The sequence below is a fragment of the Tursiops truncatus genome, chromosome 21 (genome assembly GCF_011762595.2).
Source record: "Tursiops truncatus isolate mTurTru1 chromosome 21, mTurTru1.mat.Y, whole genome shotgun sequence".
NCBI lineage: Eukaryota > Metazoa > Chordata > Mammalia > Artiodactyla > Delphinidae > Tursiops > Tursiops truncatus.
Genome location: NC_047054.1, coordinates 23,375,342 through 23,392,572, shown reverse-complemented (window position 1 = coordinate 23,392,572; position 17,231 = coordinate 23,375,342). Strand labels below are relative to the sequence as shown.

At 36.8% G+C, this 17,231-nt stretch overlaps 1 protein-coding gene across 3 annotated transcripts in view; it reads left to right on the top strand.

The window, feature by feature from the left end:
• GTF2E2 (general transcription factor IIE subunit 2) overlaps positions 1 to 17,231 on the top strand; it is a 74,729-nt gene that overhangs the window by 40,482 nt on the left and 17,016 nt on the right. For all 3 annotated transcript variants that reach the window (XM_019921400.3, XM_019921397.3, XM_019921398.3), the window contains one exon: positions 2,981 to 3,074. In XM_019921400.3, the coding sequence (XP_019776959.1) occupies positions 2,981 to 3,074 (94 nt within the window). The remainder of the gene's footprint in view (positions 1 to 2,980; positions 3,075 to 17,231) is intronic.

Genomic DNA, 17,231 nt, shown 5'->3' with positions numbered 1-17,231 from the left:
CAGAATAATTTTAATAACTCTGTGTTTGTGATATGGTTTAATTTTAAGATGGTGTATTGAATGAACTAAGGGTTTTTTTAATTAAAAATTCTTTAATTGTAAAAAATGATCATAGTAAGTCTGGTTAAATGCGTCACATACATAGTTATCAAAAAAATTATTTTGTGATGAGAACTTTTAAGATCTCTCAGCAACTTTCAAATATGCAATACAGTATTATTAACTATAGTCATCATAATGTATAGTGCATCTCTGACTTACTTTACAACTGGAAGTTTGTACCTTTTGACCCCTTTCTTGCATTTTGCCCACCCCTTGACCCACTCACTGCCTCTTGGGACCATCAATCTGTTCTCTGTATCTGTGAGCATATATATATATATATTTATTTATTTAAGATTTCACATATAAGTGAGATCATACAGTATTTGTCTTTCTCAGTCTGACCTACTTGACTTAGCATAATGCCCTCAAGGTCCATCCATGTTGTCGCAAATGGCAAGATTTCATTCTTTTTTATGGCTGCGTAATATTCCATTGTTTATATATAACACATTTTCCTTATCCATTCATACATCATTGGGCACTTAGGTTGTTTCCATATCTTGGCTACTGTAAATAATGCTGCACTGAACAAGGTGGTGCATATATCTTTTTAAGTTAGTGTTTTCATTTTCTTTGGATAAAAATACCCAGAAGTGATATTGCTGAATCATATGGTAGTTTTATTTTTAATTTTTTGAGGAACCTCCATACTGTTTTCCAAGGTGCCTACATCAGTTTACATTCATACCAACAGTGCAGTAGGGTTCCCTTTTCTCCATATCCTCACCAAGACTCATACCTTTATTATGTTGAGGTATGTTACCTTGGTATCCACATTGTGGAGAGTTATCATAAGTGGATGTTGAGTTTTGCCAAATGCTTTTTCTGCATTTACTGAAATGATCATATGATTTTTATCTTTCATTTTGTTAATGTGCTGTATCACATTGATTGATTTGCAGATATTGAACCATCCTTGCATGCCTGGAATAAATCCCACTTGATTGTGGTGTGTGATTCTTTCAATGTATTGTTAAATTTGGTGTGTTGACTATTTGGTTGAGGATTTTTTGCATCTATGTTCATTAGGGATATTGGCCTGTAATTTTCTTTTCTTGTAGCATACTTTATCTGGTTTTGGTATCAGGGTAATGCTGGCCTCGAAAAATGAGTTTGATGAACTGCTTCAGTTTTTTGGACGAGTTTGAGAAGGATTGATATTCTTCTTTGTTCAGTAGAGTTCACTAGTGAAGTTATCTGGTCCTGGACTTTTGTTTGTTGGGAGATTTTTGATTACTTATTCAATTTCTTTATTAGTAACTGATCTGTTCAGAATTCCTATTTCTTCATGATTCAGTCTTGATAGCTTATATGTTTCTAGAAATTCATCCATTTCCTCTAGGTTGTCCAATTTTGTTGGTGTACGTTCATAGTAGTCTCTTATTCTTTGTATTCTGTGGTATTATTTGTAATGCCTTTCATTTCATTTCTGATTTAATTGAGTTTTCTGTCCTTTTTTCTTGGATAGTTGAGCTAAAGGTTTGTCAATTTTGTTTATCTTTTCAAAGAACCCGCTCATAGTTTCATTACTCTTTTCTGTTGTCTTTTTAGTCTCTATTTAACTTTATTTCTACTCTAATCTTTGTTAGTTCCTTCCTTCTACTAACTTCATGCTTCATTTGTTCTTTTTCTAGTTCTTTGAGGTGTAAATTTAGGTTATCCGATATTGTTCTTGTTTTTCGATGTAGGCATTTATACCTATGAACTTTCTCTTAGAATTGCTTTTTTTTTTTAACCTCTCATAAGTTTTGGTATGTTGTATTTCCATTTTCATTTTTTTCAAGGTATGTTTAAATTTCTTCTTTGACCCAGTGATTAGCAGCATATTGCTTAATTTCTGCATATTGCTTAATCTCTGCATATTTGTGAATTTTCCATCTTGTAATTGATTTTTAGTTTTATGTACCATTGTGGTCAGAAAAGGTGCTTGATGTGATTTGTTAAGGCTCGTTTTGTGGCTTAACATATTAACTATCCTGGAGAATGTCAAGTGTGTACTTGAGAATAATGTGTATTCTATTGCTTTTGGATGGAATGTTCTTTATATATCTGTTAAGTCCATGTAGTTCACACATTGATGCCTATGGCTGAGATTATTGTTATCTAAAGGCTCATAGATTGAGACTTTATTTCTGTGATGAATTTTACCATCATCATTATAGTCCAGATTACTGCTATCAGGCTTTCTGCATTCTTGTTCTCATTAATTAATAATAATGAAATATCTTATATCAATTTTCTTGTCATTGCTAGAGTAGTAGAAAATGAAAAATTTTTAATTGTCAACTGTGCTCAGTGAAAGCTAAAAGATAGTAAAGACTACTCAAGTCTTTATATTTTCTTTAAAGATGATGCAGTATTTTGGGCAGTGCAGGAAGAAAACTGAAGGATGGCTATTTATCTCATAGTTGCACACACATTTTTAGGTGATTTAATCATTCTTCCATTTTCTTACTATTCTAGCTTTTCAAAGCATAATTGGAAATGATAGATGGATAATGATGAATAACAAAATATTTCAAGGTAAAGGAAAAGTAAGAACAATGAGTTTCCACAGTTTTTCTCACAGATTAATGAAAGGGTCCAGTAGACCCAAATTGTAATTGCAACATAGATTGAATTTTCTATTTAAAACAATTTTTTTCTTTATGTACTTTGGATGATCTCTAAGAATAAAAGTCTCAAAATATCAATTCTTAAAAATAGAACTGCTCAAGAAAGAAACTCAAGAATTAAAATTTGGTCTAGTGGACCCTAATGGTGTACTGAGGGTTAAAGGAAGTGGGAGTCCTTTGTTGTTTTTTAAAAAAAAAAATGTTTTTGTCTTGGGTGATGTAATTTGGAGTTAACTGAAAATTTTTTCTTTATCTTTAAGGCTTTAGGGGACCAGATACTATTTGTAAACCGTCCTGATAAGAAGAAAATTCTTTTCTTCAATGATAAGAGCTGTCAGTTTTCTGTGGATGAAGGTGAGCCTTTCTGTATAAATACTTTCTTTAATTTGCAGATGTGTTACAAATTTAGGGTGACAGAATTTATAATATTATAATACAATTATAACTTAAATTTTATAATACTGCTTTTTTAGCATTATCATCTCAACGCTAATAACTTCTATGTCTAATGTATTGTTTCTCACAATGCAATTTGAAATGTGTAATTTGAAAGATTTTAGGTACAGTCATAGTATAGCAGTTCATGATTTCTTATGCTCATAGCTCAGCTGTACCAAACAGCAGTTTATTTATTTCTGTTGTTTTACAAATATTACTTCATATCTTGATATGAAAGCTTGTTTCAGGATGGGAAAAAGAATAAACTTTTTGTGGAGACTGATAGTCTCTTAAATAACTTAGAATTTTTTGATTATGAAATTGGATAAGAAAGGAGATTAATTTTTTCTTTCTGGCAATTTTAGAGTTGTATGCTAAGCTATATGTTGTCTTGTACTAAATGTGTGATACTTACATTTTGGATTTTAGTTTAAAATATTTCATCAATATTTTCCAGTAAAATAGTAATTAAACAAGGGTTTAGTCACAAGAAATTTCTTTTCTATACAAGTAGATATTCTCATGTAAGCAATTATGTTTTACTCTAAATTTGTATTAATTTTGAAGTTTTATCAAAAGGCAAGAAAAGGATTGAATGTCATTTTAATTATAAAATTTCAAAAGTGATACAAACTCCCAGCAAAATATTCTAAAAATATAGAGGGACATATAGTACGATAGTAGTATAGACTGCAAACAGTGAAACTATTGCTGTGTCAACCTGGTAGTCATATTGACTTTTTTTAATGACATTAAATGAAAGAGTTTCTGTTGAATGAGTAATTTTGTATAAGAAGTGCATTTACAAATATTGTCCCTATAGAGCCCAAACCTGTCTTGATTATGACTTGTAATTTGTACAGTAACCCTAAGGTTTTCTCTTATGTGTTATCTGGCTGTAGATAATCAGGCTTGTGGTGCTGTAGTTTAGTCAACCTAAGGTTACTTAGATGACCATGATTTTTTGTAGGAAATAGAATATTGTATTTTTGGGAAAATCTTCATCCAGAATACCTTGTATTGATATATAGTTGGTTCTCGATAAATGTTTGTTAATTAAATGAAATTTGCAAAGTATTCCGGCTCTTCTATAATGCCATTTCTAATAAATAAGGTAAGCTTCCTGTATGTAAACAAGTTAGTAGTCAGCTCCTTCTGTACGTTGTAATGATAGGTGCTCATTTAAGAAAGATTTGGCTGAGCAATGTTTGTATTGCCTGAGTCTCTTTTACTTGGAATTTTGGTGTTATGTAAACTTTTATAATTGTCAAATTGATTTCTTCCTTTTAAAAACTTGATTTTTAAGTCCTTCTGAGTTTAAACAAAGAAACAACTGATTCCTTTATTCTTAAGCATAGTTAATCCATTTGAAGAAGATTTTCACAGTATTAAAAAAAACTTATCACAAGTATCACATGTTCAAATAGTAAGGAAGATCTTACAATAAACAGCAGATGTGCTTTTCCTTTCTCTAGTTCCAGTCCCTTTTTTTTCTGGCAAGTAACTTAACTGGTTTTATTTTAGATTCTTCTGGTGGTTTTTCCCATCTTGCTAAATAATATGCTCATACTGTTATTTTTTTAACTTGAAACATCGTCTAATGACTTATTCTTTATCATCTCTCTGATTCCAACACGTATTTCTCTTTTCTACTTCCCAATATAGTACATCGCTATTTTTAGTTTCTCTTTCATTTATCTTGGCACTTTCAACAACGTAAACCTTCTCAGTGGGAATTTTTAGTATTAAGTCTGTTCTGTAGATGGCAGCATAGTGTAGCATATCTGTTCTGGAAGTAGATGTTTAAATTGAGGCAAATGTTTGATAGGAGAGAGATTGCAGTAGCTCTGTAAGAGTAGCATGAAACTGTAGGATTTCTTGATGGTATTTCATTGGAGAAATTTTAGGAGTACACTTGGATTTAGCAGTAACCCTCATAGTACTCCTTACACTAAGCCATTGTGATTTTTGTGTGCCTTGTGTGTGCTTTCTGTGGATACTGTTGTTTTAACTTTGGTCAGTGTTTTCCTGTTTATTTTTATTTTTTTTGCGGTACGCGGGCCTCTCACTGCTGTGGCCTCTCCCTTGCAGAGCACAGGCTCTGGACGCGCAGGCTCAGTGGTCATGGCTCACGGGCCCAGCCGCTCCGTGGCATGTGGGATCGGGCCCAGCCGCTCCGTGGCATGTGGGATCTTCCCGGACCAGGGCACGAACCCGTGTCCCCTGCATTGGCAGGTGGACTCTCAACCACTGCGCCACCAGGGAAGCCCCTGTTTGTGTATTTTTTACCTACAGTTCTGTTCCTTAGTATTACCTGATTTCATTTGCCATGTTATATGGCCTTTCGCAAGGCTTAAACTCCTCCCATCTCCTCATTACTTGGCTATAAAGACAAAATGAGGATTTTCACTTTTTGCACCTCAGATTATAAAAGTAATCATATATGCTTTTTAGTAAAATCCCACACATCTAGAAATAAGTGCTGTAAATAGTTTAGTGTTTATTTCTCTAGTTTACTTTCTGTATACTACAGGTATTCAGTGATGCTGTGTGGCTATTTATTTATTTTTAGGATATTATTTATTTTATTATTTATTTATTTATTTGGGTTGTGCCAGTCTTAGTTGCGGCACATGGGATGTTTGTTGTGGCATGTGGACTTCTTAGTTGCAGCATGCGGGATCTTTAGTTGCGGCATGCCTGGGGAATCTCGTTCCCTGATCAGGGATCAAACCTAGGCACGCTGCTTTGGGACCGCAGAGTCTTACCCACTGGACCACAGGGGAAGTCCCCCTGTGTGGCTATTTAGTATTCTGTTTCATAGGTGTCTCTGATGCATGGATTTTTAAACACTTAACATTGCTGCAGCAAATATCCTTACAGACCTGATACGGTGGATATATGTATATGTATTTTTTATGTTAATGAAACAGCCATATAAATCAGGAAAATATTGGGAAGGTAAACAATAAATTATTTTTGCATCTTTTAAAGATCTTTACTGCTATTGGTGAAATACGTTACTAGATTTCTCAATATTGAACCATCCTTTTAGTCCTAGAATAACCCTTCTTTGGCGCCTGTATTTCTGTGTTCCTTTTACTAATGTATTTAAGGATTTTTGCCTTTTTCTTTTTTTGTGTGCTTTCTCAGGGTTTGGTATGGGTGTATGCTGGATTCATAAAAAGAGAAGTGCAGATTTATATTTTTAAAATTTATTTCGATATTTGTAATTGTTGAAGCACATTATACATACTCAGATATAAATGGAATATAAATGAAATAGCTGTTTACATTTTTATATAGAATTACCATTGAATGTGGTAGCTACAAGTGAACTAATGAAGGTGTGATTCATTGGCAACTTATATACCATAATTGGTGTTTTCCTTAAGTGATAAAGAATTCTTGGTAAAGTTCTAAAAAACAAAAGGTGTAGCTTTTCTGTGATTACAAAGGTTAATCATACTGTATTCATATACATTATACACTTTATATTCTTAGAAAATCAAGTGTGTATTAAACCAGTATAAGAAATACTTTGTTTATATACATAAAACAGAATTGGGTTCTAGGCTCAGTTTATTATAAATTGGTATTTATCATTAATCTGTATACTTTCTAATAAAGATAGTTGGGAGGATGCAGGTTTTTCAGTCTTGGCAGTATTGATATTTGGAGCTGGATAATTTTTTTGATAGGGTTGTCACAGTGCATTTTGGGATGATTAGCAGTATCCCTTGCTGCTTTAGATGCCATTAGCATACCTTTCCCCACAGTGTGACACCCAAAAATGTATCCAGACATTACCAAAAATTCCCTGGGGAGCAGAATTGCCCAGGTTGAGAGTTATATTAAAGGTACAGTTTATGTTCATAAAACAGAAATATTACGATATGTTGTCTTCAAGCTTCTTTTCCTGCGTTCCTTCATTCAGCACATTCAGTGATATGAGGGATAGCAAAGTGAATGAGATTTCTGTCCTTGAGCCCAGGCGGAGGGTGGAATGACATGGGTACACATATGGTACAACATGTTGCTCTGGTGTTCATACAGTGCTGTAGAGACCCTGGGGCTCACAGCCACCCACAGGATCCTCAGGGGTAAGATGCTGTTCTTTTAGTTGAAAGTGTCGGTATTGCGTAAGTCACTAATTTTAAAAACGGAGGTTTTTTGTTAATGATTAAATTATGTGTTTCCAGAGAAAACCTATTGAAAACAGATGCACATCTTTTTATATATATATATAAATTTATTTATTTATTTATTTATGGCTGTGTTGGGTCTTTGTTGCTGCTCATGGGCTTTCTCTAGTTGTGGCGAGCGGGGGATACTCTTCATTGTGGTGTGCAGGCTTCTCACTGCGGTGGCTTCTCTTGTTGCAGAGCACGGGCTCTAGGCTTGCGTGCTCAGTAGTTGTGGCTTGCAGGGTCTAGAGCGCAGACTCAGTAGTTGTGGCGCACGGACTTAGTTGCTCCGCGGCCTGTGGGATTTTCCTGGACCAGGGCTTGACCCGTGTCCCCTGCATTGGCAGGCGGATTCCTAACCACTGCGCCACCAGGCAAGCCCACAGATGCATATCTTAACATTTGTCTTTCTCACTGTCCACCTGTCTGTCTTTTTTTGTATTTTATTTCTCAAAATAATTACGCTGATCAAGTTATTTGTTTTAGCTCACTAGGTGGCAGTCTTAGCTCTAGAGAGGAAATGTTGAGTGGGCAAGCTTTCAGTCACACTGAAGATTCACCCTTCATTCTATCTGTGATAGAAGCAAATGTCCAAAAATGAGATATAGCATAAGTAAGGAGAAAGTCTATTGTGTAGTAATTTAAAAAAATTAAATAGGTAAGTGAACCCAGAGTAGTTGGACCTAGGTATGTGTTTTATTTCAGAGGTATTTATTTTCTTAAATCAGAATCTTATTCATTAGAGGCAGTATAAATGCAGTGGTCAAGAGGATGGTCTGAGTAGTTGATCTGTAGGTTTAACTCTTGGCTCTGCTCCTTACTAGCTTAGGCAAGATACTGCCTAGTAATACTTAACCCCTCTCTGTCTTAGATTCCTCACCTATAAAATAGGAATAGTGCTATCTGTACTTCAGTGGTCCTTATGGGGATTAAATGAGCTAATATAAGTAAAAATGCTTAGAGCTTGGAACGGAGCCTGGCACATAGTAAGAATAGTAGTATCAGCAGGTTAACTATTATTAGTAACATTAAAAATATAAAATAGTACCAAAATATTAGGTGTTTTAATCTTACTCATCTGGTTACTTTATTCCGCTATCTGGTTATTAACTCAGTGGATCTGTGGTTTTGCAGTTGGTTAGACAGGTAGCAGAGAAGCAGAGTCAGTTCAGTCGGAGTGCTGATGTGTGGCAGTGACATACTGTTAGGTGGTGTTTCTGTATGAAGTCCGATGACAATCTGACTGTCCCCCCATTGCTGGTAACTTGTTCTTTTCTGCCTGGAAGCTTCAGCGATTTCAGCTTTATCCTTAAAATCTAGGACTCCTCCCAGTAGCTACTCCCCTGGGGCCCTGATACTGTTTTAGGTCATTTTTTAATAGCTATGTGGTATTCCAGATAGGGACATACTTTAAAACACCTTTTCTTATGCTCCACAAAGAGAAACTTAGTGTTTGTTTTATTTTTTTGCTATATGCTATTATAAATAATGCTCAGTCCTTGCACATAAATATATGTACACTTGCTTGGTTATCTCCTTATTGTAGTTTTCTTAAAGTATAATTGGTGGGTCAAAAGATAAGGCATGTTTGAAAAAAATTTCAGTAGCCTGCCTAATGCCCATCCTAAAGTTTGCACCAATTTTTGGGACCAATTTATATGCGAAGGTATCCATTTCTTTACCCTCACTAGATGTTTTCAGTTGACTTTGCCGGCCTCACAGAAAATACAGATTATCTTGATTTTAATTTATATTTTCTTGCCGTGATTTTTATAAAATTTACACCAGTTTATTTCTCTTTGTACCTCTGTCAGAAAATCTGAGCATTTTCTGTCCCTACAAACATTAACAAGTAATTAAATTTGGGATCTTGTGAGATCCTGTTTCTAAAATTAGGCCCTGCCTTCCAGTGTTCATCTTAAGTATTTATGCAGCTGTAATACATTTACACAATAGATGTATTATTTAAGTACTGCAACAGCATTGAGCTAAGGAAAGCCATGGATTAAAGTAGAAATGTTTCATTGAAACAAAGACATTGAAGAGTTTTTATTCAGGTATTTTCCTCCGAATACAGCTCAAGTGATGTTTCTTTTAGCAAAAGGAGGTAGTTAAATTTTGTTTTAATGTCCTTTCAATTCCACTGTACTATGAAAATATATAGTGGTGTATATTCTTTTTGGTGGTACAGTAACACAGACTGGCTTTCCAGACCATTCCTGTCACATTGCCTCTGTCCTTGTGTCGTAAGTGGCCTGAGGTATATAAGCTCTGTACACATCAGGTGCAAAGTGAAAGTAGTTTCAGTCTTCAAGGAACTGAAATTTTGCAATGCTGGTAACACAGAGGTTTGGTAAAAAGTGAACTGAGTGAAGTTTAACACTGAATGAAAGGTGTTTTTATTACATGTATTTTTTTCTCTTTACCTTTTTGTTATACAGAGAGAAGTACACAGTATAGTTGTTATACAGTTACATCATGTATTACTTATTCTAAATAGTACAATTTTTACACGTTGATAGTTAGAATTTAACGTCATATTTAAAACGTCAGAACTATTGTGTGTGACATAATTCCTTCAGCAGCTATGTAAATCTGACATGTAAATTCCCTGATACGGTGTACATTTTAAGATAATTTGTGTGCCTTTTTGGGATTAGATGTTTTTGTTGCTGACGTGGAAGTTTGACCTGAAGCTATTTTCTCTCGTATATGCCTGATGTGAGCAGAGCTAGCCATGTTAGTCACATTGTTCTCAAAGCTTGGCTAAGAAGTAGATAGTTGGGGGCTTGTAGCTTTCACTTAGAGAAAGCTGGAGAGAGCACTGTTCCCACTCTTGCAGCAACAACAAACCCTGGGCAGCTGCAAAGTTGCAGTTTTCTTGACTCCATCAGAGAGCTGAGGTTGCAGGGCAACCACCTAACCTGAAATGGAAGGAAAGGCAGGCACTTCCAAGAAAAAGGGGGGATGGAAACACTTGTTTACCTGGCACAGGGAACATGACCACTGCTCAGAAGAATTCAGTTAAAATGTTTAATGACCTGCTAAACGCTTAGTGTGGACTAGCAAGCGAGTATAGAACCCCTGGGGGCCACAGACACATGAGAGTTCGCACCCACTCACAGGCTCTTCTCCGCAGACTGCCCTCGCTGCTTACAAAGCAGAGGCCAGGGTGGGGGGAACTGGCATTATAGGGCAGGTCTGGAGGAGGGGAGCAGTAGACGCTTCCGAAAAGACATGAAGCCCTATCTGGCTTCTCCTTCCTCCCTGTCTCCTATGAGACAGAAGCCTTCAACTCCTGTGAGAAGAAAAGAAAGAAAAACCCTCTACCTGGGGGAAGGGAGGAATATATGCTGGGCCCAGAACTTTGGCAGAGGGGGCAGGGCAGGAACACTGAGAAGGCTATCCCCAGACACCTCGGAACATAGGGCTTGTCTAAATAAAGCTGAGGCTTAATCGGAATATCAGAGAACTCCCACCCACCCCCATACAGGCTGACAGATTTGGAGTAACAGGTAGCAGTGGAATTCCATGAGAGTCGCAAGAGCATGGAGGCTGACAGACCATCCCGGGTGCAGCATAGGGAAGACCTAAAAAAGCAGGTTGAGCAGACACTGAGGAAAAACCCTCTGGCAAAGCAGGCTCTACCCTAAACACCCTTAGGTATGGCTAGAGGCATTCGGAGCCTGTGGTGCATTGTGGGTAACCATAGCAGCAACAAATTCCAAACCAAGTTCACATTCTGACAATAGAATGCCTCTACCTCCACACGCTGAAGGCCTAGCAGAAGGAAAGGCGTGCCCATTTCCCAGCACAGAAACTATTTACCTCAGTCTCAGCTGTCCTACAGAGGATATCCTGCTTTCAAAAAAATTATGAGGCATAGAAAGAAGCAAGGAAAAGCAAAGCACTTTTGAGACAAGGGAATTTACAGAACCAAATTCTTAGGGCACAGATATTGGAACTGTCAGACATGGAATTTAAAATAACACTGGTTGATATGTTAAGGCCTACAGTAGAAAAGGCAGACAGCGTGCGTGCTCAGGTAGGATATTTCATCAGAGAGATAGACATTATAAGAAAATCAAATGAAAATTCTAGAAATGAAAAGCACAGTAACAGAGACAAGAAAGCTCATTAGTCAACTTGGCATAACCAAGGAAAGAATCTGTAAACTGCAAGATAGGCCAGTACAAATTAAACTGAAATGCAGAGACAAATGCGAAGAAATGCAGCAGAGTCTCCAGGAGCTGTGAGATGACATCAAATGGTCTGAATTTCTAATTAAAATCTCAGAAGGAGAAGAGAAAGAGAATGGGAGAGAAGAAATAATGGCTAAGTATTCTGTAAAATTAATGATAAACACCAAATCAGAGGTCCAGGAAGCTCAGAGAACATGAGGCAAGATAATCCCCCAAAAGAAACAAATGACAGAAAAAGCACCTAAGCATATCATTTTCAAACTGCCAAAAACTTGAAGAGAAAATATTGAAGTAGAGGAAAAAGCTCATTACAGAGGAAAAAAGAATTACAGCAGACTTGTCATTTGACCCTGTGCAAACCAAAACACAGTGCAGTGACATCTTTAAAGCACTAAAAGGGAAGAAGTTTTCAGTACAGAATTCTGTACCCAGCAAAAGTAATCTTTAAAAAACAAAGGATAAATATTCTCTCAGAGGAATATTCTCTCAGTATCACAGAAACTGAGAGAATTCACTGTCATCAGACCTGCATTATCAGAAATCCCTTAAGGAAGTTCTTAAGGCAGAGGGTATGTGATACTAGACAGAAAGTTGGATCTATACAAGAAAGTAAGTGTGCTGTAATGGAATAAATGAAAGTAAATATAAAATTCATTTGTCTAATTAAAATTTTTAATTAAAGATTTTTAATCATTCTGAAAGATAGCTGACTATAATGCAGAAATATTAGACATGAATTTGTGTTTAAAGCATATGTAAAAGTAACATTTATGGGCTTCCCTGGTGGTGCAGTGGTTGAGAGTCCGCCTGCCGATGCAGGGATGCGGGTTCGTGCCCTGGCCGGGAGGATCCCACATGCCGCGGAGCGGCTGGGCCCGTGAGCCATGGCCACTGAGCCTGCGCGTCCGGAGCCTGTGCTCCGCAACGGGAGAGGCCACAACAGTGAGAGGCCCACGTACAGCAAAAAAAAAAAAAGAAAAAAGTAAAATTTATGACAGTAGCTCAAAGGTGAGGAGGGAATATACTATTATAGCATCTTTACATATGATCTGGTATAATTTACTTGAAGTTAGGCTCTGGTTAGCTAAAGATGTGTATTGTAAACTCTAGGACAACCACTGAAACCATTAAAAAGAAAAAGTATAGTTAACAGTACTATATTGTATAGTTGAAAGCTGCTAAGAGAGTAGGTTCTCATCACAAGAAAAAGGATTATGACTATGTGAGGCGATTTATGTTAACTGAACTTACTGTGGTAATCTCTTCACAATATATACATGTATCAAATCATTATGTTATACATCTAAAATTAATACAGTGTTATGTATCAATTATATATAGCTCCATAAATAAAACTATAAGTAATAAGACAATAATAGAGAGAAAATGGAATCATAAAAATATATTTAGTTAATCCAGATGAACACAGGAACAGAAGGAAAAAGGGAGGAGACAAAACATAGAAACAGTGAGCAAGATGATAGATTTTATTCCAACCACATTAAGTGATAATTATGTTAAATGTAAATCATCTAAACATACTAAGACAGATTTTCATCTGTCTAAACATACAAAATCATATAACATACTTTTCACTGTAAAATCATCTAAACATACTAATTGAGATAGATGTAAATTGCCTAAACATACTAAGACAAATTTTCACATTGGATGCAAATGCAAGACCATAGTATACGCTGTCTATGAGAAACTTTGTAAAAATGTGGGTTAAAAGTAGAAGGATAGGACTTCCCTGGTGGCGCAGTGGTTGAGAGTCTGCCTGCTGATGCGGGGGACGCGGGTTTGTGCCCCGGTCCAGGAGGATCCCACATACCGTGGAGCGGCTGGGCCCATGAGCCATGGCCGCTGAGCCTGCGCGTCCAGAGCCTGTGCTCCGCAACGGGAGAGGCCACAACGGTGAGAGGCCCGCGTACCACAAAAAAAAAAAAAAAAAGTACAAGGATATAAAATGATGAATCATGCAAACACTAATCAAAAGAAAGCTAGAGTATTAGTATCAGGCAAAGTAATCTTCAGAACAGAGAAAATTACCAAGAATAAAGAGGAATATTACATAATGATAAAGGGTTCACTTCTCCAAAGTTATATAATAGTCCTAAATATATGTATATTTAACAACAGAGCTTTAAAATACATGAGTTAAAAATAGATACAGGACTTCCCTGGTAGTCCAGTGGGTGAGACTCCGCACTCCCAATGGCGGGGACCCAGGTTCGATCCCTGGTCGGGGAACTAGGTCCCGCATGCATGCCGCAACTAAAGATCCCACGTGCTGCAGCTAAGACCTGGCACAGCCAAAATAAGTAAATAAATTTATTAAAAATACAGCTATAACTGAAAGGATAAATAGACAAACCCACAATTAAGATTGAATTTCACAGCACTCCTCTCTCAGTAATTGATTGAACAAATAGATGGAAAATTAGTAAGGATATGAAAGTCTTAAACAATACTATCAACCAACTTGACCTCATTGACATTTGTAAAACAAGACTACCCAAAAACAGGATACATGTTTTCCATTGTACATGGGATATTCACCAAGACAGATGGTATTCTAGGCCACAAAACTTTAATGAATTTAAAAGAATTGAAAGCATATAAAAGATGTGTTTGGATCATAATGGAATTAGACTAGAAATCAGAGATATATTTGGAAATGCTCCAAAGTATTTGGAAATTAAATAACACTCTTAAATAACTCGTGGTTTGAGGAGGAAATCACAAGGGAAGTAAAAAAGTATGTTGAATTAAATGAAAGTGAAAGCACAAGATATCAAAATTCATGGGATGCAGCTACAGCAGTGCTTAAAGGGAAATAGAGCATTAAATGCGTACATTAAAAAAGGACATTACATTATGGATATACAACATTTTATTCATCCATTCATCAGTTGATGGGCATTTGAGTTGTTTCTACTTTTTGGCCATTGTGAATAATGGTACTATGAACGTTCATGTACAAGTTTTTGTGTGGAAATAATTTTTCATTTCTCTTAAGTACATACCTAGGAGTGGAATTGCTGGATAATACGGTAATTCCGATGGCTAACTTTTGAGCAATTGCCATACTGTTTTGCAAAGTGGCTACATCATTTTACATTCGTAGCAGCAGTGCGTGAGGGTTCCAATTTCTCCACATCATTGCCAACACTGATTTTAGCTGTCATACTGGGTGTGAAATGGTATCTTATCATAGTTTTGATTTACATTTCTCTAATAATGAGCATCTTTTTGCTTAATGGCCATTTGTATGTTGTTTTATTTTTAAAATTTTTATTTATTAAAAAAATGTTTATTTTTATATTGGAGAATAGTTGATTTACCCTGTTGTGTTAGTTTCAGGTGTACAGCAAAGTGATTCAGTTATACATGTATATTATCTTTTGAGAAATGTCTGATTAAATTCTTTACCTATTAAAAAAAATGTTTTTTCTTTTTTTTTTGTGGTACGCGGGCCTCTCACTGTTGTGACCTCTCCCGTTGCGGAGCACAGGCTCCGGACGCGCAGGCCCAGCGGCCATGGCTTACGGGCCCAGCCGCTCCGCGGCATGTGGGATCCTCCCGGACCGGGGCACGAACCCGTGTCCCCTGCATCGGCAGGCGGACTCTCAACCACTGCACCACCAGGGAAGCCCTAAAAAAATTTTGTTATTATAGAATTTTTTTCTGTGCTACACTACATACCCTTGTTGCTTATCTATTTTATATGTCGTAGTTTTTGTATCTCTTAATCCCATCCCCCCAACTTGCCCTTCTCCTCTTCCCTCCCCCCCACTGGTAACCACTAGTTTGCTTGCTATATCTGTGGGTCTGTTTCTGTTTTCTTATATTCATTTGTTTTATTGTTTTAGATTTCACATATAAGTGATATCATACAGTCTTTATCTTTCTCTTTGTCTTACTACATTTAGCACAATACCCTCCAGGTCCACCCATGTGGTTGCAAATGGCATTATTTCATTCTTTTTATGGCTGAGTAGTATTCCATTGTATATATGTACCACATCTTCTTTATTTATCTGCTGATGGACACTTAGGTTGCTTCCATATCTTGGCTACTGTAAATAGTGCTGCTGTGACTATCGGGGTGCACATATCTTTTTGAATTAGTGTTTCATTTTCCTTGGATATATACCCAGGAGTGGAATTGTTGGGTCACATGGTAGTTATATTTTTAGTTTTTTGAGGAACCTCCATACTGTTTTCCTTAGCGGCTGTGCCAAGTTACATTCTCACAAACACTGTACAAGGGTTCCCTTTTCTCCACATCCTTAACAACATTTGTTATTTGTCATCTTTTGATGACAGCCATTCTGACAGGTGTGAGGTTATGTCTTATTGTATTTTCCTGACGATTAGAGATGTTGAGCATCTTTTCATGTGCCTGTTGGCCACCTGTATGTCTTCTTTGGAAAAATGTCTATTCAAGCTTCTGGTCATTTTTTAATCAGGTTGTTTATTCTTTTGATATTGAGTTGATAGAGTTGTATGAACCATTTATATATTTTGGATGTTAACCCCTTATCTGTCATATTATTTGCAAGTATTTTCTCCCACTTGGTATGTTGTCTTTTCATTTTGTCAGTGGTTTCCTTGGCTGTACAAAATCTTTTAAGTTTAATTAGGTCTCATTTGTTTATTATTTATTTATTTTTTTAACATCTTTATTGGAGTATAATTGCTTTACATTGTTGTGTTAGTTGCTGCTGTATATAACAAAGTGAATCAGGAGGGCAGACAGCAGAAGCAAGAAGAACTATAATCCTGCATCCTGTGGAACAAAAACCACATTCACAGAAAGATAGACAAGATAAAAAGGCAGAGGGCTATGTACCAGATGAAGGAACAAGATAAACCCCCAGAAAAACAACTAAATGAAGTGGAGATAGGAAACCTTCCAGAAAAAGAATTTAGAATAATGATAGTGAAGATGATCCAGGACCTTGGAAAAAGAGTGGAGGCAAAGATCAAGTGGTTGCAAGAAATGTTTAACAAAGACCTAGAACAATTAAAGAACAGGGCTTTCCTGGTGGCACAATGGTTGAGAGTCTGCCTGCCGATGCAGGGGACGTGGGTTTGTGCCCCAGTCTGGGAAGATCCCACATGCCATGGAGCGGCTGGGCCCGTGACTCGTGGCCACTGAGCCTGTGCGTCCGAAGCCTGTGCTCCGAACGGGAGTGGCCACAGCAGTGAGAGGCCTGCATACTGAAAAAAAAAAACAAACAAACACCTAGAAGAATTAAAGAACAAACAAAGACGAACAGTACAATAACTGAAATGAAAAATGCACGAGAAGGAATCAATAGCAGAAGAACGGATAAGTGACCTGGAAGGCAGAATGGTGGAATTCACTGACGTGGAACAGGATAAAGAAAAAAGAATGAAAAGAAATGAAGACAGCCTGAGAGACCTTTGGGACAACATTAAATGCAACAGCATTCGCATTATAGGGGTCCCAGAAGGAGAAGAGAGAGAGAAAGGACCCGAGAAAATATTTGAAGAGATTATAGTCGAACACTTCCCTAACATGGGAAAGGAAATAGCCACCCAAGTCCAGGAAGCACAGAGAGGCCCAGGCAGTAGAAACCCAAGGAGAAACACGCCGGGACACATAGTAATCAAATTGACAAAAATTAAAGACAAAAATTATTGAAAGCAAC